General features: G+C 43.1%; 1 protein-coding gene across 8 annotated transcripts in view; it reads left to right on the top strand.

Annotated features, from left to right (window-relative positions):
• Nucleotides 1-23,201, top strand: part of DOP1B (DOP1 leucine zipper like protein B) — a 299,309-nt gene that overhangs the window by 69,709 nt on the left and 206,399 nt on the right. For all 8 annotated transcript variants that reach the window (XM_029603491.1, XM_029603487.1, XM_029603486.1 and 5 more), the window contains 3 exons: nucleotides 18,539-18,728; nucleotides 20,060-20,158; nucleotides 22,408-22,531. In XM_029603491.1, coding sequence (XP_029459351.1) covers nucleotides 18,539-18,728; nucleotides 20,060-20,158; nucleotides 22,408-22,531 — 413 coding nt within the window. The remainder of the gene's footprint in view (nucleotides 1-18,538; nucleotides 18,729-20,059; nucleotides 20,159-22,407; nucleotides 22,532-23,201) is intronic.

Raw genomic sequence — 23,201 nt, 5'->3', positions numbered from 1 at the left:
GCTTTAGTTTGTTAATCTGACCTACTACGTTAACCTGGTTCACAGTGATTTGGTTCAGTTCATCTGACTCCTCGCCCTTGAAAACCATCTTTAGAACCAATATCTCCCCAGCATACTCATTAGTAACACAGAAGCAAAGAATTAATTTAGTCTTTCTGCAATGGCCTTATCTTCCCTAAGAGCCCCTCTAATCCCTTGGTCATCTAATGATCCAACCAGCTCTCACAGGTTTCTTGCTTCGGATATATTTAAAAAAGTGTTTATTGTGAGTTTTTGCCTCTACAGACAACTTAATTTCAAATTCTCTTAGCCTGCCTTATCAATGTTTTATACTTAACTTGACAATGCTTATGCTTTTTCCTATTTTCTTCAGATGGATCCTTCTTTCAATTTTTGAAGGATTTTTTTTGGCTAAAATAGCCTCTTTCACCTCACATTTTAACCATGCCAGTAATCATTTTGCCTTACCTTGCTTAATGCATGGAATACATCACTTCTTTTTTTTTTTTATTTACAATTTTTGTGATCCTTGAAAAATATAACAAACCAAACATATCATGGTCTGTAGGCTTATACATTATCAAGGACAACATACCAATTTTATAAACTAATTCCCCTCCCCCCTACGTGCTGTTTTCCTAAACATCAACTTATACCACGGATCGCAGATAACAAATAATCTTAATTAATAAACATAGAAATGATGGCAGAAAAAGACCAATTGGCCCATCCAGTCTGCCCAGCAAGCTCCCACACTTATTTTCCCATTTTTATCTGTTTCACCGACCACCAAGTTCAGGACCCTTGTTGGTAACTGTTTTGATTAAAATTACCTGCCACCCCTTGCCACTGATGCAGAGAGTAATGATGGAGTTGCATCAAAGGTGAGCATAAGGCTTAATGGTTACGGGTAATAACTGCCACATCAAGCAAGTTACCCTGATGCTTGTTTACCCAGACTGCACAGATCCATGCCTTGTTAGATGTTGTCTGAATGTAAATCCTCTCTTCCACATTTCTCCCTGCCGTTGAAGCAGAGAGCAATGCTGTATATGCATTCAAAGTGAAGTATCAGGCTTAATTGGTTTAGGGTAGTAACCGCCGCAATAAGCAAGCTACTCCCACGCTTATTTGTTTACCCAGACTGTGTAGTTCAGTCCTTGTTGGTTGTTGTCTGAATGTAAATCCTCTTTTCCTCATTTCCCCCTGCCGTTGAAGCAGAGAGCAATGCTGTATATGCATATATAGTGACATATACAGGAGTATACTCAGGTAAGGCCAATAATAGTGCGAAAGATATACAGAAGGAACCAACATGTATATTGGTTGTGGTGTTGCCCTGGGTTACCAGTCCTAGGCGTGCTATACGTAGGGTGTGCTCACCTCATTGTTAAATAGGGTGTCCAAACCTTATGAAACTTGTCCATCCTATGTTTGGCCGTAGTGATTTTATACAGTGTGCAAGTTTTGTCCAATCTCTTCAGGACCTCTTGAAGAGTCTGGGCATATGGTCTTTTCCAAGAATAGACAATCTCCATTTTCAGTGCAATACAACAATGCTGAATAAAAGTGTGGTAGTAAGGAATGGAGTCCTCGTTGTGCAAATAAAGGAGTGTATGTGTTATAGTTAAGTGGATGAGTGTGTTTAGAATGTCTGAAAGGAAAATCCCTAATTGCGACCAGGTGCTTTGAATGTATTTACAATCCCACCACATATGCCGAAAAGAGCCTAGTTGAGAGCAATTGCGCCAACATAACCCACTAATCTGAGGATTAAACTTGCTTAGGCGAGTGGGCGCAATGTACCATCTAAATAATACTTTGTAGCTATGCTCAACTATAGAGGAGGAGATTGAGACAGACTTTTGGTCTTCATGAATATCAGAGACCATTGTTCTTCAGAAAGTGATGTACCCAAGTCTCGTTCCCAGGCAGTGATATGATTGGGTTTAGTCTTTAAGCGAGTATTCAGTAATTTATAAATTTGATATCAGGCCCTTTAACATCTGAGATTGGATACAGTACTCCTCAAAAAGAGATCTCTTAGAGGCCAGTTGGGGAGGCCAGTTGGGATCACCTCTGCAGGTTGGCTATGAAATGAGTTATGTGGAGGTATGTCAGAAAGTCAGATGTGGGCAAATCATGTGTGACTTGAAATTTAGCAAAGGGAATTATTTTATCATTTGGCAAGAAATGGGCAATTTGTGTGAGATCTCTAGCTTTGCAGGCAGAGAAGGATAGGGAGGGAATGCATGGAGTAAAAGTGGTGTTATAGAAGAGATAAGATGAGTAGAAGTACGAGGCCAAGCCCACCAATCTATCCCTCCATGTTGATCAAACATTCAAGGTGTGTCTAGTAGTGGGAGCTGAATTAGGGCACGGGCGCCAAGTGTGCCTGGGTTGCCAGACCAATGCTTGAAGTGGCATGTCTCCTTACCAGGTCTGTTCAATTTGTACCCAATGTTTTACCATTGGAGCACAATGCCAGTCAATGATGGGGCGAAGTTGCACAGCAGCGTAGTACCAGGACAGGTTTGGGGGGTCCCAAGCCCCCTTCAAGCTTGTTTTGAAAAAAAACATGCCTGGCTACCCTAGGGGGGCGATGCTGCCAAATGAAGCACATCAATTTCTTTTGCCAGCATTTTAAAGTCGTGTATGCTAGTGTAATAGGCAGAGTTTGAAATAAATATAGTAGTCTTGGCAAGATATTCATCTTAACGACAGCAATCCTGCCAAGCCAGGAAATGGTAAGGCGTGACCATCAGTCTATGTCCCTCTCGATTGTCTGTAGCAAGGGGACATAGTTTAATTTCAAAAGATCGGCTAGATTTTTACCCAGATAGATTCCTAAATATTTAATTTTGGACTGAGCTCATTTAAATGGATGAGTAGATTTCAAATACATTGTAGTTTGGGGATCACACATGACATTCAATATTTCTGGCTTATCCCAATTAATTTTAAAGCCAGAAACTGCACTAAAGGAATCCAAATTATTTTCAATAGCCTGCAAAGAGGTATGGGGATTAGTAACTGTAAAAAGAATGTCATCTGCAAACAACGAAGGTTTGTAGGTCTCTGTTCCAAAGGAAAAGCCATTAATGAGAGCATTATTACGGATAGTGATGGCCAAGGGATCCAGGAATATGACAAACTGTTGGGTGAGAGGGGACAACCTTGTCTAGTGCCCCGTTGTACATTGAAAGTGTCTGAGTATCCTCCATTTATTTTCAGACACGTTTTGGGTTTATCATAAAGGGCTTGAATCCAATTATAAAAGGAATCACCAAAGTTCATAACCTTCAGAGTCTCAAAGAGGAAAAGCCAGTGCACCATGTCAAAGGCCTTTTCTGCATCAATAGCAAGGAGAAGCATGGGCAGGTGTTGAGTATGCGCCCCCCAGATTATAGTTATAATTTTCCGAACATTATCGCTGGTCATCTACCAGGAATAAACCCAGCCTGGTCCGGATGAATAATGTGGGCAATGAAGACATTTAAGTGGGCTTCCAGCACTTTGGCCAGTATCTTTAAATCAAGATTAATCAGGGATATTGGGTGATACGAGCCACAGTGTGGGGGGGTCGTGGCCTGGTTTGGCTATAATTGTAATGCCTGCAAGGTTTGAATCTGGTAGTAATGAGCCTCCAGTCTGTAGGTGATTAAATAGTTTTTGCATAGGCGCAACCAGCTGAGGGGCGAAGGACTTATAAAATTTTGCGATGAGTCCATCGGGGCCGGGGGCTTTTCCTGCTTTGAGACCCTTTATAGCCAGCAGCAGTTCTGGAGTGGAGATATCTGCATTGAGGATTTCCCTCATTTCCATAGTGAGACAGGGAATGGAAATGGAGCTCAAATAGGAATGCATGGTCTCTGGGGTGATCTGGGTTTCAGCAGTGTATAAAGTTTGGTAAAATTTAAGGAATTGCTGGCCAATCTCTGACTAGGTTGATAAGATCTTGCCTAGGTCATTTTTAATTTTTAGGATATAATTTTGGAAGGTAAGTCTTTTTTTTTTTTTTTCCCAGTTTGGTAGCCAACAACTTCCCTGCCTTCTCACCTCCTTTGAAGTGCTCTTGGCATGAGAGTTCCAGGGAATGAGCGATACAATCAGCTTCCAGTCTATGAAGATCCTCGCTGACTTTAGTGAGGTGAATCAAAATAACTGGGGATCCGCTCTGAATATGTTGCTTTGAGAGAATTCTTATCCCGCAACTGAGAGTTTGCCTCATTCTTTTGTTTATTAAGGAACGAGATATAAAGAGGCCTTTGATAAATGCCTTAAAACAATCCCAGACCGCCACAGGGGAATCAACAGAGCCAGCATTGGTTCCGAAGAATCATTAATGACTTGGGCAATGTCTTGTATATAGGAAGGATCAGTCAATATAGAGTCATTAAGTCTCCAAAACCGTCTTCCCACATCGTCTTCCTGCATGGTGAAGTCCAGGCTAATAGGAGTGTGATCTGCCCACGAAATGAAGCCTATCTCGGGGTTCTGAACATAATGGAAAAGAGACTTAGTCACCAAGATATAGTCTATTCGGGAATAAGAATCATGGGGCTTGGAGTAATAACTATAGGATCGAGAATGAGGATATTGTAGTCTCCAGGGGTCTATGAGCTGCAGATCATTCATAAGATCCCTAATAGCCCTGCTATGAAATTTTGCAACCTGTGCGTGTCGCTTAGAGGTGTCTAAAAAATGAGAGAGAGCTACATTAAAATCACCCCTCAATATTAACAGGCCCACACTATGTTGTAACAAGATTTGATGAAGTTCCTGAAAGAAAGTGGCCTGTTCTCTGTTGGGAGCATAAACGTTTGCTATAGTATAGCGGGACCCATTAACTTTAATTCGGAGTAATAGAAATCTGCCTTTAGGATCTGAAAGGCAGTGTGTGTATTCAAATATAACATTTTACAGAAATAGTATTCTGACCCCCAGTATATTTGGCTAATTTATTATTGGGCGTGAAATACTGTAGCTGTATTTGGGTGATTTCATCAGATATTCATACCTCTTAGATAAGTGGGTCTCTTGAAGGAATACTATTTCGGGCAATCTTAAATCCAGTTCCCGAAAAAGGAAACTCTGCTTCTGCGGTGAGTTTAACCCCTTTACATTTAAGGACATGATACATATTTTAGCCATTTGTGTAAATTTTTGGATATGAATCAAAGATAGGGGCTCAGCCCTCGCACATTGGTATGTTGGGCAGTTCCCCATCTGAAGGCCACAATGTAATGCGCCACTCCACCAATAAGTATTAACCCTAGTACACAATATAACCCAAGGCAGACAGCATGGGTTAGAAAGAGAGAGGTAACTCCTGTTGCATTTGAGGAAATATCTACGATCAATACATTAAAAAACCAGTAAACAGCACTAAACCCATGGGGATGCGGTTTGTCCCCTACGAACACATTTTTGCTTGCCTTTCCCTCCCTGCAGGCTACACACTCTCCCGATCTGGGGGGTGTTATTGTCATAAATGGGGACGCGATCCCTCCGCCGCCTATACGGCAGTGACTTTTAACAAAAAGATAAAGATCATAAAGCATTATAAAAAGAAAAGAAAATAACCTCCTGTAAGATAAAACTGTGTGATACAGTCTCCCTTTTAAATTCAGAATAGCAAAATTTCTGCCTGTTCATATCAAGTTGGTCTGAGATATTTGCAGCTCTCCTCGGTTGGAAGTTCATGTTGAGGCTTGGCTGAGTTGGGGTCCACCAGAATGCCTCCGCAATCTATTTCTTTTTCCAACCCTCTGCCAAGTGGGAGTAGGGAGTCCTGCAGCTGATGATTTGGATGAGGTGGCCTGGATCTAGGTGCTGGTAAAGCCCCACGTGTCAGTATGGGAAGGGCCTCAGTAGAATCTATAAGGATAGAAATCCCATGTGTGTTGGGTAAGAGTATAGTGATAGGAGTATACTACCGTCCACCTGGACAAAATGGTCAGACAGATGATGAAATGCTAAGAGAAATAAGGGAAGCTAACCAATTTGGCAGTGCAATAATAATAGGAGATTTAAATTACCCCAATATTGACTGGGTAAATATAAAAATCAGGACATGCTAGAGACATAAATACCTGGATAGAATAAATGACTGCTTCTTGGAGCAATTGGTTCAGGAACCAACAAGAGAAGGAGCTATTTTAGATTTAATTCTTAGTGGAACACAGGATTTGGTGAGAGAGAGGTAATGGTGGTGGGGCCACTTGGCAATAGTGATCATAATATGATCAAATTTTAACTAATGACTGGAGGGGGGGACAATATGGGGCCGTTATATAGTTTCAGGCCAAAGAAGCCTTGTGCATTTGGAGCCCTAGGCAAACCTTGGCTGCCTTAGGGGGAAAACGACTTTGTGAAGGTACGTCTGATGTAACAGTGTATATAAATGACAATAAACTACTGAGCATTTAGTCTCTTGTATGATCTTTATCCTGTTGGACTCTCTACCCTCCCGGACATAACGTGCCACACCCCCACCAAGTTGATCTTCCCAATCATTGCGATATAATTTGTACCCTGATATAGCACTGTCCCATTGGTTATCCTCCTTCCATCTCAGAGATGCCAATTATGTCAATCTCATCATTTACTGCTATACACTCTAACTCTCCCATCTTACGTCTTAGACTTCTGGCATTGGCAAACAGACATTTCAAATTGAGTTTTTTGTTTGTATTAACAACCTTCTTTTCAGTTGATATGGATAATTTGAAATTCTTTAGCTCAGGTGAAGAGAGTACTGAAGGGCTGAGGTCACTGCAGGGGTGTCATCAGCTTTGACATCAGCTTTGAAATCTGACGCTGGCTCTATCTGCTGGCAGGGGAGCATAACTCATTGGTCCTGAGTCCATCTGTCTACACTAAGGAAAACTAAGTTATTTATTTATTTGATGAGTTTTATATAGCGTTATTCGGTAGAGCCATCATAATGGTTTACAAAGGTAAATTATTATTATTAGGTAAATAATTTCTCCAGTACCATCACACACACATTAGCAGGTGTAAATGTTGTGTTGGAAGTTTTTTTTTCTGGGGAATTTTTCAAAAGGGGAAGTATTTGCCTTGATTACAGGTTAGCAGAAGGAGCCTTGGTGCATGGGCCCTGCAGTGACTGGACGAAAAGGAAGTTGGGAGGAAATAAAAAGACAAAACACCCCAGATAGATGCAAATTAAGGCAGGATCCCAGCCACACTTCCAATTGAACCAGAAACCCAAAGTAGCAGGAGGAAACTGGAGCCCAAAATTCTCTACCAATATCTCCTCAGTAATTGCATAGCAGTCAGAATGATAAAAAAAAAAAAAAGGATGCTAAGGATTTAACTGCCAGCTTAAGTTATGCAAATGATTGTTTCACAGACTAAACATGCCAGACTACACCCCTACAATTATTTTGCTATCGGCAGTAATTACATAGCATGAATCAGGCGGAGGACAGTGCGACAAACCTTGCAAATAGTGCAGTGCGTCGTTTCCCCCTGAGGCAGCCAAGGTTTGCCTAGGGCTCCAAATGCACAAGGCTTCTTTGGCCTGAAACCCTATAACGGCCCCACCCACCACTTCTAAGCAAACAGATTAGATTTAGGGATCAACATGCTCTTGGTTAATGTATGCCTTAGCTGAATCTTTATAATCATATTATTAACAATAAACAATTTGTTATGGTGGAGATTTTCCAAAGCATATCCCGTTTTACATGTAGAAATGGTCTCTTTGAAAGTTTTACCTCGGGGGGGGCAGAAGCAATTTCGCATGGGGGTGGGGGGCAGAACTGGGGTAGGGAAATGGTTTCCACGTGCATGTTCGGCATGTAAACGTCCAAGTAGACATTCACACCGGTTCTCTATCGGGGGTGTAAATGCGCATGCCGAAGCTCTGCCAAACTGCACGCAGTCCTGCTGGTTTTCAAAATGAACTTTTGCATGTAAGGCCTCTCTGAAAATCTGGGCCAAAATCCTGCGTTTCCTCTGTGCACACAGACTTCAGCCCTGTGTGAGCTGTTGTAAAATTATCCCTCATTTTCTATAAAATGGTAGGGAATAAGTGCTGTAAAAATGTGCCCTTTTTTTTTTTTCCCTGAGGTATTTTTGGAATATTCTTGAGTGTTGCATACACAGGGTCAGATGTTCAAAGAGCTGTTAAGCCATTTAAAATACTTTCCGTTTCCTAATGCAGCTTAGCTAGAAAGAATCGGAGATTGATACCCTGGTTCACTTATTTTTTTATTTATTTAAAAGTTTTTATATCCTGCCCCGCCAAAAGGTTTGGGGTGGGTTACACAATAACGTACATACATAATATAAAACATACTAAAATGGGCGCTGTTGCGCACGCGGTGTGGATGGACGTGTGAGACCTGAGCTCCCGAAATTGGGCTCTCTACCCTTATTTTTCACGCGTTCTACTTCAACGGGATACTATTTTTGCTGCCCGCTGTTCTTTATTGCACAAACCATGGCTGCAAAGAAAAAAACAGCCGATCTTAAGCACTACGGGTTCCACAGGCAACCGCCAGAGTTTTCTGCACCCAGCGAGTCGGGGGATGACGCGGCGCAACTCGAGGCGAGTAGCGGGGATGTGACTGTTGAGCCGGGCCCGACCCTCCCCCTCACTGATACAGTCGGGCGCGCGGAGCTCCGGGGCTGGTTTATGGAGATACGTGCAGACTTACGACAACACCGCAGTGAGCTCCTGGCTTCCATGTCGGAGATTAGAGAAGATATGGTGGCCCTGGGCAATCGAGTAGACGAACTAGAGCAGACGGTGGAGGCGCAAGCTATCAACATGGCGTCTCATAACACGCAGCAACATGCTTTGCAGGCTGAGAACCAGGCGATCTTAGAGAAGCTTGAGGACATTGAAAATCGTTCGAGACGCAATAACCTCAGAATTAGAGGCGTCCCCGAAACCGAAGCTTATAGTGATGCCCTGGAGGTGGCTCGGAAAATTTGCCTTTTTTTTCTCGACCTGCGCTCAACAGCGGAGGCCCCGGAGACAGTGGAGGTTACTCCCTCTGTTGCCATTGAAAGAGCGCACAGAGCACTAGGCCCTCGTCTTCCTAACAAGACTAGAGACATTATTTTTTGCCTTCGTGATTTCCCATTGAAAGCACAAGTTTATGCGGAGTCGAGGAAACAGCCCACGTGGCTTTGGGACGGACTGACAATTGCTCTATTTCAGGATTTAGCTCCCACAACATTGAAAAAGCGCTATGATCTCCGAGAAGCCACAAAAACCCTGCGGGAGGCACAGGTCCGTTACCGATGGACCTTCCCTTTTGGACTTTCGTTCCTAGTGCAGGGAGTCACGTATAGAGTAAAGACCCTAGCAGAAGCGGCGGAGGCCTTTAAAGCGGCGAATGTTCCGTTTTCCTTCACCCTGCCTAAGCCAGATTCGGGGCTACCAAAGAAGGCCACCATTGCTCGCTGGCAAAGGGTACCTAATGGGAGACGACGCCTTCGCAGACAGCCAGATGAATCGGGATCCTCTTTTCAGGAGCAGGGTTGACTGTTTATATGGGGACCCGGAACATTCTAACTCTTACTGAGTTTTTCTCATGCAACGCTTGTTTTGTTGTTTCAGATGTTCTACTGTTAACAGATTTCTTTGCTATGCCTGGGGAAGGTGATATACATTACAATTCTTGTGCATGTGCTATATGCCTTCACTATATATCTATTCCTGTTGATGTATTTCTATTTGTTAGTTGGAGGGGGGAGGGGCCCTTTGGGGGGCTGTGTAGTCAGCATGCTGCCACACTCGCCTGCTTTTGCCCCTAGCGGGTGGGAGCCCTGCCGGATAGGTTGGGCAGACGTTGGGTTTTTTTGGGGGTTATTATCCCTAACACCTTGCACTTGTATTTATATGTCTCTTCTTGATGACAAGCATTTCCCTGTTCTCATTATTAGCTGGCGGACAAGTTTTGTTCGTGCGCTCCTTGCCTTTTATTTGACACACCATGCTTAAGCTGTTTTCTATAAATGTGAAGGGGCTACACACTCACAGAAAGAGACAACTACTATATCAGGACTTACGAGCCCTCCATGTGGACATTGCGTTGCTTCAGGAGACTCACCTGAAAAAGAGACATGAGAAACTGCTAGCTCACTCCTCCTACCCATACCAATACTTTGCTTCCAGCACTATGCGATCCAAGTATACTGGAGTGGCCATACTGGTATCGTCAAATGTGGTACATGAAGTGTTGCATCAATTCAGTGATCCAGAGGGACGTATTTTGGTCCTGGTGTTGCGCATTGGATCTGACGTCTTTACCTTTGTGAATGTATATGCACCCTGCATGGCGCAAGCAACCTTTTTCAAGACTCTTGAGGATTGTTTGAATTGCACTGCGAACAACCACTTGGTGATTGGCGGCGACCTCAACCTGACGCTTCGCCCTCATCTGGATGCTGTTAGTGGGGGTTCTTGTGCCTCTGGAGCGGCTCGTAGTTCTATCCTCCACCTGATGGATAAATGGAATCTTATCGATATTTGGCGTCAACGAAACCCCCGCTCTCGACAATATACCTTTTATTCGCATCCTCACTCTACTTATACCCGCATTGACTATTTACTAGTGGACAAAAGTTTGCAGAATTCTATAACCAGGGTGGAAATAGAACCCATTACATGGTCTGATCATGCACCTGTGTGGTTCGACTTCAAGGTTCCTGAGGTGATCCCGGGCACCCGGTACTGGAGACTTAACGAGAGCCTTCTGGAGGATGATGACTATATTAAAGTGGCTGATTGCCGTTTATCAGAATATTTCCGGAATCAATCATCTTCAGATACTTCTGTCCCTGTGATCTGGGAATGCTCTAAGGCGTTTATCCGTGGAGAGTTTATTGCCCGGGCATCTTACTGTAAGAAATTAGAAGGCGAAAAACGATCTAAGCTTCTACAGGACATCAGATCTCTCTCTCTGCAACATATGCTTAACCCAACTTCGGCGATATTTAAGCGGCTCAACCATGCCCGCCAAGCACTCCTACATTTGGATGATGCGCGCATCGTGCATGCTTTGAATCTTACGAAACAACTCTACTTCGAAGGCGGCAACAAGGCTGGTCGCATGTTGGCGCGTAGACTTAAGAAGTCCATGTTCCGCAACAGTGTTGCTAAAATCAAAAACTGTCAAGGTGTTATGCAAACCACCTCCGCTGACATCGGTGCTTGCTTTACCCAATTTTATGCCACCCTTTATAGCGCCCGTGAAGACATCACACAATCCGCTATTGATCAATATCTGCAGACCATTGATCTCCCAGTCCTAAATTCTCGACAACAGCAGCTGTTGGATAATCCCATATCTTTGCTAGAAGTTCAACAAGCGATAAAAACTCTCAAATCAGGCAAGGCACCTGGCCTAGACGGGCTAACCAGCAAATATTATAAAACTTTCTCTACAACGTTGGCTCCACATCTAACTGATCTGTTTAACGCTCTACGAGAGGGAATGGTCCTGGGCCCACATTCTAACACCGCTGGAATTTCGGTTATTGCCAAGCCTGGGAAAGACCCCACTTTGTGTGGGTCGTTTCGACCAATCTCTCTAATAAATTTGGACCTTAAGCTCCTGGCTCGTATATTGGCTGAATGCCTTAACACTATCCTCCCGAACTTGGTACACCCAGACCAGGCTGGATTTATCCCAGACCGCTCAGCTTCAGACAATGTTCGGCGCACTATTGATCTCATCTGGTGGGCTCGCCGGGAACGTATCCCCAGTGCCCTTCTTGCTGTCGACGCTGAAAAAGCGTTCGACATGGTACACTGGCCATTTTTATTTAGCACCCTTTCCAAAATGGGGTTTGGTGTCCATTTCCTCCAGTGGTTGCATCAACTGTATCACCAACCTACCGCACAGGTCAAAGTTAATGGTAGCTACGGTACTAAGTTTCCCATTGCCAGAGGTACACGTCAAGGATGCCCGCTCTCCCCTCTTCTTTTTGCGCTATTCCTTGAACCCTTCACCGCCGCCATTCGATCTGATGCTGCTATCCAGGGAGTGCAGCTGGGAGAGCGGCAATATAAAATGTCTTTATTCGCGGATGATGTTTTGTTCACGTTAACTCATCCCCAGACATCCTTACCAGCGGTTCTGGCTGCAATCCAACGGTTTAGCTCTGTATCCGGCTACAAAGTGAATTTAGACAAATCGGAGATCTTACCGATCGATATATCGCCGGATGACGCTCAGCTATTGCAAAGGGACCTACCTTTTCGCTGGACCACTAAACCTATGAAATACCTCGGGGTTTACCTTTCAGCGGATGTGGACCAACTCTTTCAACTCAATTATGTACCGCTGTTCAAGAATATTGATCGTGACCTCCTACGCTGGTACCAAGACTCTCACTCTTGGCTGGGCAGGATCTCTATCATCAAAATGAACGTTCTGCCACGATTGTTGTATTTGTTTCTTACTCTTCCAATTCATCTTTCTACTAATATCCTAAAACTCACGCAGCGGAAGATTTTTGCATTCATTTGGAGAAAACGTCCACCTCGGATCGCCCGCCCTGTCCTTTTTCGTCCAAAGATCAATGGGGGGCTGAGTGTCCCCAACTTGGCCTGGTATTATGCTGCAGCACAAGTGCGAGCGATTCTCCATATCCACAATTGCTCCTCACAGCCGTTACCGTGGCAGCTTATTGAACAGCACATGTTGGGAGCCATGCCGACCACAGCGACATTCTGGCAACCGAGAACGACTTGGAGGCGCACTATCGTTGTTCCCCCCCCCCGCTACATACCACTCTCCGAGTATGGTCGCGCTGGAAAGATAAATTAGTGGGCGACTTTCCTTATTGTCATTCATCAGCTTTATTTCACAATCTGCGCTTCCCTCTAGGATTACCTAAAGCAGCTTTTGCAACTTGGAAGAAGCTGGGACTTACTACTATGGGAACCCTCATCCATCAGAACTCGGTTATACCCCTTTCCGGTCTTCAGGAGCGTTACCCGGGCATTCCTTTCCCATTTTTAGAATACGCTCAATTGGCGCATTTTATTAGAGGGGAGATGGACTCAGCGCATTTTTGTTTCTCCAAATCTCTGTTTGAATCCTACTGTTCGCAACCTAAAGTGGTGAAAGGGGCGGTCTCTCGGCTCTACAAGCTCATACAAGGCGCCTATACAACTAAGCTCCCCTGCGCTCTCAAATGGGAGCGGGAGTTGAACATTACGTGGGATGTGGAAAAGTGGGAGGACATTTTTCTTGCCGCACGCAAGTGTTCGCTGTCGGCACACTTGCAGGAACACTGCTTGAAAATTCTACATCAATGGCACTATGTCCCCACTCGCCTACATCGGATGTATTCAACTTCTTCCATAGATTGTTGGCGGCTATGTGGACAGCCTGGATCTTATGTACATATCTGGTGGGATTGTTCCATCGTGCAAATATACTGGACCATGGTGACTGCTTGGCTCTCCCAAGTTCTTGGGCAACGTGTACCTAATGACCCTACTATAGTTCTTTTGGGGGATTCAGTGGAACACCTCTCTATGTCCCAAAACAGGTTCTGTCTACAAGTATTCATAGTTGCGCGAATGGCTTTAGCCCTTCATTGGAAACAAACGACTATGCCTACCTTACGGAACATTGTGCATCGTCTACACACCATCAATCAGCTAGAACATATCACGGCACTCCGCCAAAAACGCTTGCAGGCCTATAAGTCTGTTTGGTCCGCCTTTCTCGAGTGGCATGGAACCTCGGACTTGTCACAAACTTGAATGTGGCCCCCTGCATGCCTCTTAGTGTTTCTGCAGGTGTGTCCACTGACTTTGAACATCACAATCTGACAGGAGTGGGTGCCTGATGTAGTGTTGTTCTCTTTTCTTTCATTGCCTGGTAGTAGTCCAATGTCCTCGTTTACATTGGCTTGCAAGCTGACCAATTATTCTTTAACATTGTCCTCTTGGGCTTATGGGCTAACAGTTTGAGGCAGGTGTACGTAATGCTTCTTGTTTTTGCTATTGCAGATACTTTACTTATTTTATGTTATTTCTTTTCTGTGCAGGTGAGAGGGTGGTGGGTGGGAGGGGATGGTTACGGGATGAAAATCCACTATGTATGATATTTCTATCCTACTGTATTGTATTGTTTTTATTGCTGTCATTGTCAATAAAAATTTCAAATCAAAAAAAAAAAAATACTAAAATAAGAACAAAATGACTTTCTAAAGTTGATACAGGTGGAATGGTATCGGGAGAAGATGGAACTAAGACAAATTAGTGCTGCTAGGGGAAGGGGCTGGAATTAATCTGAGGTATTAAATGTCTGCTTAAGCAAGTAGGTTTTCAATGCATGCTTCAAAAGTTTGGGATCATTGATGGTATGGATTGCACCTGGTAATGGATTCCCCTAAATTGGCCCCGCTATTGAAAAGGTGCATTTGCGGGTCTCTGACAATCAAGCTGTTTAAATAGAACATCAAGTATGTTCTGATTGTCAGAGCAAAGATTATGGACAGGAGTGTGAATCATTAAATTAAAATATATCTAGAGTGATTTAACATTATTGAGCAGATTGTGAATAGTAACAGCCAGTTTATCGCAGATAGGACAGTATAGGAAGCCAGTGAAGGGAAGACAGAATAGGGGTAATCATTTAATCTGGAGGTGACGTAGCAGATGTAGCATCATAGGAGTTTCTGATAACTGATTTTATGTGAAGCTGCCTGGAACGAGAGGAATCAAGAGTTACACCTTAAGTTCTGCACTTGATTTATGTTGGAGGCATCAAATAATGGGGTGAGAGGGGATATCTGTCACAGAATGATGTGAAAGAATGTGAGAATTTGTTTTATCTATATTTAATGTTAAACAGTTGTGTTTTGAGCTAGGCATAAATTGAAGAAATACATAGAAATGCAAATTGTGTAGTAAGAGACCAAGATGTCTTCAGGAGGAAAATAAATTGGACATTGTCGGCATATAACTTGTAATGAGCACTTAAATTTAACAAAAGATGACAGAGTGGGTGAAAAGATGGCAGAAACTGTGCCTTTTTTTTTTTAAACCTAAAACAAAATAACATTATTATTAGAGACCATTATTTACTATGATACGGGTCAGAATTAAGTAATTGGTTGGCTGGAGAAAGGAAGAAAACTGATAAAACTATAAATAAGCAGTTTATAAAGCAACATGGTAAATGTAGTTCAGAAAGCTATTTCCCAAGTTGGATGTGAGCTTGTTTTATTGTAAGTACTGATTACGTGAGGCCTTCCTGTTCTCCCTACCAGCTAAAGGACCAATTTTATGACAATTGTGTGAAATTCTATAGGCAAAATTTCCAAAATACTGCTGTGTCTTTGCAGTGTAAAATGTATCCATGTAGCTCAATTTAAATGGTGAAAACTCAGTGCGTGTGATGGAAAACGTACAGCTTTTAATATCTGTGCTTTTGTTTATTTTCCTTTTTATAAGCATTCTGAGGCTGTTTGTGTTGGGATGGGGTGGAGGTGAAACAGAACGCTGATCTGTTCCTTTAAACTTGAGGGTGCAGACAAAGCCACGCCTATACATGCTCAGATCTTCCCTATCCCATGAATGATCTTTCCCCTGATAATTTTTGCTTTTTACTCTCTTGTAGATGCAGTCCACATAAGCCAGTGACAATCTTACACAAACCAAAATAATTTAGTCTTGTGAGACCCAATTTAGGCGAGAAATCCTCTCATCTTAAATATATGGTAATACAGTACATTAATATGGGACTGGCCTGATTCTTCCCTGGCAGTACTACACACAGTTCCCAGACCTGGGTTGTGCTCTCGTGGGCTAGCCAGGGCTGGGGACGTTGCAGAGGCAACACACAGAGTTCCTGCGGGGAGGGGGTGGGAGTTGGAGTCCTGTTGTTGCATAATGTTGACACCTGGGGGTCAGGTGTAGAGCCCATGACTGCAGGATTCCAGGAGAGGTCGTGGAAGACTATCCCCATCCGAGGGCTGTCACTGAAGCACCTGGGCTAGGTGAGTTGGAAGGGAGCCATAAAATAGGGGAAGGACCCCAGTGGTTGCTAAGGAAGGCTCATGAGAGTATAGTCCAAAATAAGCCAGTTACTACTGAGCTGGAAACACAAAGGAGCAAGGGCAAACTGCTGTGCTGTTAACAACAAAAAAAACCCCAAAACAAATTGTACAGCAAATCCCCAAGTCTTGGCTTTAGACTTTTTTCCTCAGAACCAGATAGATAAAAGCCAAGGAGTGCCATAACATGCATTAGCTGTTTATCCGACCTGCTAGTACCAACACATGACTCGCCAAATTCCTTCTTCCCTAGATTACAGGTGGGACAAAGATGTCAGCAGAGTTTGGTCATGCTTGCATGAGTCTGGATAATTCTCGTGAACCAATACCCAGAATGATATTCCTATGATCCCCTAATAACTTAGTAGTTGACAGTAGAAAAAAAACAGCTGGCTGATCCAGTCTGTTCAGTTGTCTGTCCATACTGTGAAGGGTGCATCCCAGCTTCCAGCCACAGAGCATGACCACTTGTAAGATCTCTCTCCTTAAGCAGGACAGTCTTTTGTCTTCACTTGTCCTCTACCATCTTGGGTAGAAGAGCATAAGATAACCGCACTTAGTTCCCCTTCACCATTCCTGGCACCCACCTTTCCAATATCTAAGCACAATGCTCTGAAATAATCTAAATAGTCAGCAATACGAGTGTGGCCATTGCATGAACACTCTGCCTCCTAGGTTCTCGTGTGGCTTGCTGGACAGAACTAGCTTTATGAGTAGTGACTCCGTCTGTCCAATGGTCGATGTGAGTCTCTGTTGCTGTGGCCATTGCTGACTTTAAGAAATTTACCCAGTAATTTATTACTTTTCTGGTGTTTATTTTTGCAAATATCTGGAATCTCCAAGCTATGAGTCTCAGGTTACAATGTATATAGTTATTTTGTTTGTTTATACACCATTTCTTAAAAACCAACAAGAGTTACCTCCTGGATCAATGTTGGCCCAGTTTTTGTTTACATGACAGAGAATGGATCTTGATGGCCAAATTCCCTGAACTTCAGACATTCACGTCTCTTCAAAGATGCATGTTAATCCACAATCAATACACATAGTCAGACCTGGATTAAGGCATTGTCAATTTAGGCAGTTTTTATTTTTTATATACCAACATTTGATCTGAGATATCACATCGGTTTACATTCAGGTACTGTAGGTATTTCCCTATCCCCAGAGAGCTTACAATCTAAGTTTTGTATCTTAAGCAATGGAGGGTAAAGTGACTTTGACAAGGTCACAAGAAGCGACAGCTGGACTTGAACCCTGGTCTCCTGGTTCGTACCCACTGCTCTAACCACTAGGCTATTCCTCCTCCCTAAGGCGCCAAATATCTAGGCCAAAGAGGAGCCTGCTTCTGCTTATTTTAGGGCCATGTGTCAGCAAAGCTTCAAGGGGGAGTCACCATAGTTTTCTACCTATGGGTACTAAAATATTCAGTCCAGCCCTATATGTAATCAGTGTTCTGAAAATCTTTTAGTATGTGGCTGGAAATGTGATAGTAAGTGATCCAGATGGTAAGTAATAAAGTTTTGTTTTTTTTAATTAAAAACCTGAAACTGCCACCCATAAACATTCTAAGAAATAAGAATGGGTAATGAACTTTTTGCAAAAGATGGAAGTAATACGATAGCAAGCAGACAAAAGGTGGCAACAAATATTACCGAGGCCTTTTAAAAGGGTCTGTAATCTGCAGAAGGTTATAAAAATTTGGGGTACTGGGATTGAGCAGCACAAAGACCGAAAAATAAAGCATTCTCTCAGTGCTTGTAATCTGTGCCCATTTTAAATAAATGAAGATGAAAATTCCATCATAAACCAGTGAAAAATAATCTTCTATCCAAGATGAGCAATATCCACAAGAATTCTTCTATGTAAACAAGCAAAGCAAGTGTAATGAAAGAGTAAGAAAAGGGGAATATCCCACCTGCCACCAGCTGCTGTTTTGAAATTCACAGTTGTCTGCCTCAGGATTTAATCTCCTCTTCAAGTGGTATAAAAAATCTTCCTCACGCCAGGTGCTCTACTTCTTTGTTCAAAAATATTCGTCACAGTAAACCCTTTGGGGTGATTGAGAGTTTCTTTGGGCTCACCTCTTTCAACTGGGCAGTTGAGCCTTTAAGGCCTGGATTTGATTTCCCAGCCACCCTTCTGCTCTTCTGGAGCCGGCCAGAGCTGGGGGTGCTGGGTGGGCAGCGTTCACAGCCCGTGGTGAAAGAGTCTGTCACTGCATATAACAGTGAGCAATACTGGCCGGAGTTAGGCTGCACGTTAGTTTCTGTTTCTGGAGTAAGGCGCGGTACGTCGCCCTGGCCAAGTTGGAAGAAGGATATAAAATTAGGGGGGAAAACCCTGGGTAGTTGTGAACGAAGGCTTATGGCACTGTGGCCCCATAGAAGCTGGTTCCGTTGGAGCAAGGGGAAACCACTTGGTCCAAGAATGGAAGCCTGCATAGCTTGACCTTTTTGTGCTTTCTCTCTAGGACAGACATCCTGCTCCAGAGGCTGTGTCTGCTGGTTGGCCAGGAGAGGTTCTACAGTGCGTTGTGGGGCAGTGTGCTGGTTAGCCCTGCCATCAGACTTCCCGCCTCCCTCTTTGTCATCAGCCACATCAACAGGGAGCTACCTGGCAAAAAGCAGAAGTACATGCTGGGGGCGGACCACAGGCTGGCGGTAAGCACGTGGCGCTGACAGTGGGACCCTGTGCCTGATCGGAGACTGGCATAACCCTCTGGAAAATTGCTTGGGCGAAGGGGAAGAAAGATGAATGAATCTGCTGACAGTGACAGCACCCTTAGCAGCCCCAGCACGCTTAGGGAAGCTATTGCCTACCTCACTGACGGGCCGATACAGTACAGTGTGCTCTGAAACTAATAGTGCCTGCAACATGCAAATGCATGTTGATGGCCCTATTAGTCATTCCCGCGCGATTCAGTAAGTAAAATGTGCAGCCAAGCCGCACATTTTACTTTCAGAAATTAGCACCTACCCAAAGGTAGGTGTTAATTTCTGCCGGCGCCAGGGAAATGCACAGAAAAGCAGTAAAAACTGCTTTTCTGTGCACCCTCCGACTTAATATCATGGCGATATTAAGTCGGAGGTCCTAAAAGTTTAAAATTTAAAAAAAAAAAAATGTAAAATCTGCCCGCGCTTCACGGGTTGAAAACCGGACACTCAATTTTGCTGGCGTCCAGTTTCAGAACCCGTGGCTGTCAGTGGGTTTGAGAACAGACGCCGGCAAAATTGAGCGTCAGCTTTCAAACTCGCTGACAGCCGCCGTCTCCGTCAAAAAAGAGGTGCTAGGGACGCGCTAGTGTCCTAGCGCCTCTTTTTACCGTGGGCCCTAATTTGCATGTTTGTCCCCCCTGAATCGCGCGCATAGGAGAGTGGCCTGTGCGCACGCCAGGAGAGCGGGTGCTCGCCCGTTCTCCTGCGACCTTTACTGTATTGGCATGTTAGAAACTCTTGGCTGGCAAAGGCAGAGGGAGGCAGGAGAGATGTTCCTGAGTTCTGCTGCCCTTGTAAGTGGATTATCATGGTAGTAACCAGATCTAACCTTAAAAAAAAAAAAAAGAAAGAAAGAAAGAGAGAGCTTTTTACTTTTTAAAATGGCATGTTAAAGAGTCCAGACCAGTTGTTTTTGTTTGTGACAGGGTAGCAGTAGTTCCCTTTCACTTAGGCTGAGAAACAGGTGAATTGACTTGGTCTAAAGAACATTGTTTTATTAAAATTTATTTAAACAGCTGAGCAAGGAATATTATTCCCAGGAGTTTGTTTTCTTTATTGAAATACATTAACAGAAAATGACTTTAAGGAATATTTATTAAGTAACTATCCACTGCATATGGATTAAAAAAAATCATATTTAAGTAAACTCTTCAGGTTTATGTGTGGGGGAAGCTGGGCTATGAATTAGGATATGTATCCTGATACCTTTCATAGTATGTTATCCTGTTTCTTGTTTGATCTACCAGTTGGTTACCATTCTGTCTCCTCTCTTGCAGGTGAAATCCTTGTGCATCTCAGTGACCGATTCTAACGTTCTGGTGCAAAGAAATACACTGGAGGTTCTCCTTTTCTTTTTCCCATTTTACACATGCTTGGTAAGAGACTTATCTCCCCATTCCTGTGAGAATAATGTGTTGTGCTTATTGCAGGGTGATGAGGTGACATGGACTGTCCTACTTCTAGGAGACATAGTTTAGCTGAGGCGCGTTTGATTTTTCTCCATCTGTTATAGAACATGATCCCGATATTCAAATAGCGCTGAGCTTCTTAATTTGGGTGCCTTGTTGGGTGCCTATTTTCAGCTGATCTAGGTCACCTTCATTTTAGGAAGAATATAGGCACCTAAATTTCAGCCAGGTATTCTCTCCTAAGTTTAGGCGCCTAACTTTGTTCTCTAACCTGGGCCTGCCCACTTCTAAGGTGCCAAAGTTTAGGGATCTTGTAAATATAAGCGAGGAGAATTTTTATTAAGGCAGATCTAGGTACCTAAGTAACCATAAGTCTTGTACGACAGCGTATCTCTATAGATGCTTCCATGAAGGATGAACATGGGACCTTCTGCACATCCGTATGTTCTGTTCTGATCTCAGTGTGACTACAGCTGGAGAGGCAAAATATTCTATTTATAGAATGACTTTAAAACAGACTTGGTCTGAGAGAAAACTATGGCCCTTACTCGGCAAGAAGTACCTTTTTGCCAGAGAAGCTGCTGAGTTTTTTAGATGCTCCATGGTGCTGTTTGTGGGAATGGTTACTGCATCTTGAAGGCTCTGGGATAGTGTTTAGATATTTTGCTGGTTTAAAAAAAAAAAAAAAGTTCCTTCTTCAGTTTAATTACTGCAGGTGATTGCCGAATGGCAAAAAATATCTTTTAAAATGAATTGGGGGGAAAAAAATCTTTCCAAACTCATCTTAGGAACAGGAGGGGTAATTTTCAAGCAGGGAACTGGCAAAAATGCGTGTGCATAAGTCCACTTGGAGAATGATCTCGCCACAGCTACCCCACTCTTGTGTGAGAGCTGTTTACCCATGCTGTCTGCTGTGCACAAATCTTTCCTGGAAAATGCACGCAAATCCAAATCCCTCCCCAGCTCTGGCCCCAGGAACGCCTGTGTTTTGCCTCATGAAACTGATCTTTCTTGGTTGGGTTGGTTAAGGTTTGGTTAAATCTGTGATAAAAGGAATAAAGGTCAAGAAACAAGGTGCAGGAGATACCTTTCTTATTGGACTAGCTTGGAGGCATTTCTAGATACTTAAACACCTGGGAAGTTGGGCCCATAGTGTGCTGCCTCCTTCCCCCTCCACTGAGATTTTGATAATTACACTCAACAATCATGATAGACTCCTCTCCCCCACCATGCAAAAACAATCCTGTAAAAAACACAGAGCAGGTATGTAATTGAGATTGGGATATTTTAAGGCTCCTCAGGCTATACAGAACACTTGCTTATTCTGTCCCTAAATTTACCTTATGTTTTTGAGGGATTAGTTGCTCCCAGCTCCTCTAGGAGAGAAGGGGGGAGGGGGGGGGTTGGAACGGACTGTGGAGGGTTTTTGGGTTATATTTCCAATTATACAGAAATTTAATAGAGAGATGCTTTCATTGTTCTCTATTATACTACTTGGTATTTTAACTAGCAGTGAATAGTGTCTGGTTGTATATTTATTCCTCTTAATATAATTCTGTTTTAATTTTTATTTTAAGAATTCTATTGTATAATTTAAAATCTTTTATACAAGATTATTTTATATATTAACCTATGTTTATGGTATTATATATTGTATGATTTGTTCTGTTGTGAACTGCTTTGATTGTTGTGGAAAAGCAGTATATGTGCAAACATGACATATGCATGTATGTTTGCCTGCATCTTGGTTGGACAGTTTTATGAAAGGCTACTTCTGTGCATGAAATACTGTTCTGCAAGCAGAAGTGCCTTTCAGATTTATCCCCACAGTTGTAAAAAAAAAAAGCTTGCATGTACTGAAACATATCACCAGATCTGCTCTCCCAACATCTTTCCTATATCACTTTTCTATCCCTTTTTCAAAAGTTGCATTGTAATCTCACACCCATAATATAATTGCCAGGTTAAAACATGGCTGGTAACTTTGAATTAAAGTCAAATTGGTTCTAGTTAACCCTTTGGTATTAGTATTATGAACTCCCAAAGAGGTGCTTTGTCTGTATACTTGAGTTGTGCCCCTATAGGGAACTAAAGTGTGTAGTCTTAGCCCTCCCTATTATGTCTGAATGCTGTATTTGATGTCACAGAATTAGCAATCATTTTTTGTTTCCAATCCCTCTTAAGAAGTTTAAGTAGTGTCCATGTTCTTCATCCAGGACTCCAATGACTGCTCCATTCCTCTGCTCAAGTCAGATATGGTGCATATCCTTTCGGCAGCGTCGCAGACCCTCCTGAGAAGAGACATGTCCTTAAATAGAAGGTTATACGCATGGCTTCTAGGTACAGAGCCTCATCCTGCACCTTTTTGTGGTATCATTTTATACTATTCACTGAGAAACAGCTGGTTTGCAATGAGTTAGGTCTGGGAACATTTTGACTTCATGCTCCAGTGCACTCAGAACTGGGTCCTCATATATCTCCCAGAGCTCAGCAGACTGTGATTCTGGAGATGTGCTGTAGGATTAGAGCCAGATCTAAGTCAGCTTTCCTCTCTTTTTTTTTTTTTTAGCCAATAAAAAGGTACTTAAGCAAAGATGACCAATTAGTTCACATTCAGGCCGATACAGTAAAGTGCGCTCCAGCCCATGTTTCGCCGTGCGTTTTCGATACGCTATTTTTACCCCTTATACAGTAAGGGGTAATAGCGCGTCGAAAACGCAGTCAAACCCCCCCCCCCCCCCGAAACTAATAGCGCCTGGAATATGCAAATGCATGTTGATGGCCCTATTGGTTATTCCCGCGCGATTCAGAAAGTAAAATGTGCAGCCAAGCTGCACATTTTACTCTCAGAAATTAACTCCTGCCAGCACCGGGGAAGTGTACAGAAAAGCAGAAAAAACTGCTTTTCTGTATACCCTCCGACTTAATATCATAGCGACATTAAGTCGGAGGCCCCAAAATTAAAAAAAAATTAAAAATCGGCCCGCGGGTTGGAAGACAGATGCTCAAT

Source organism: Rhinatrema bivittatum, chromosome 5, assembly GCF_901001135.1.
Source record: "Rhinatrema bivittatum chromosome 5, aRhiBiv1.1, whole genome shotgun sequence".
Classification (NCBI taxonomy): Eukaryota; Metazoa; Chordata; class Amphibia; order Gymnophiona; family Rhinatrematidae; genus Rhinatrema; species Rhinatrema bivittatum.
The sequence above is the reverse complement of the archived record's forward strand: the minus strand, read 5'-3'. Positions and strand labels throughout refer to the sequence as shown.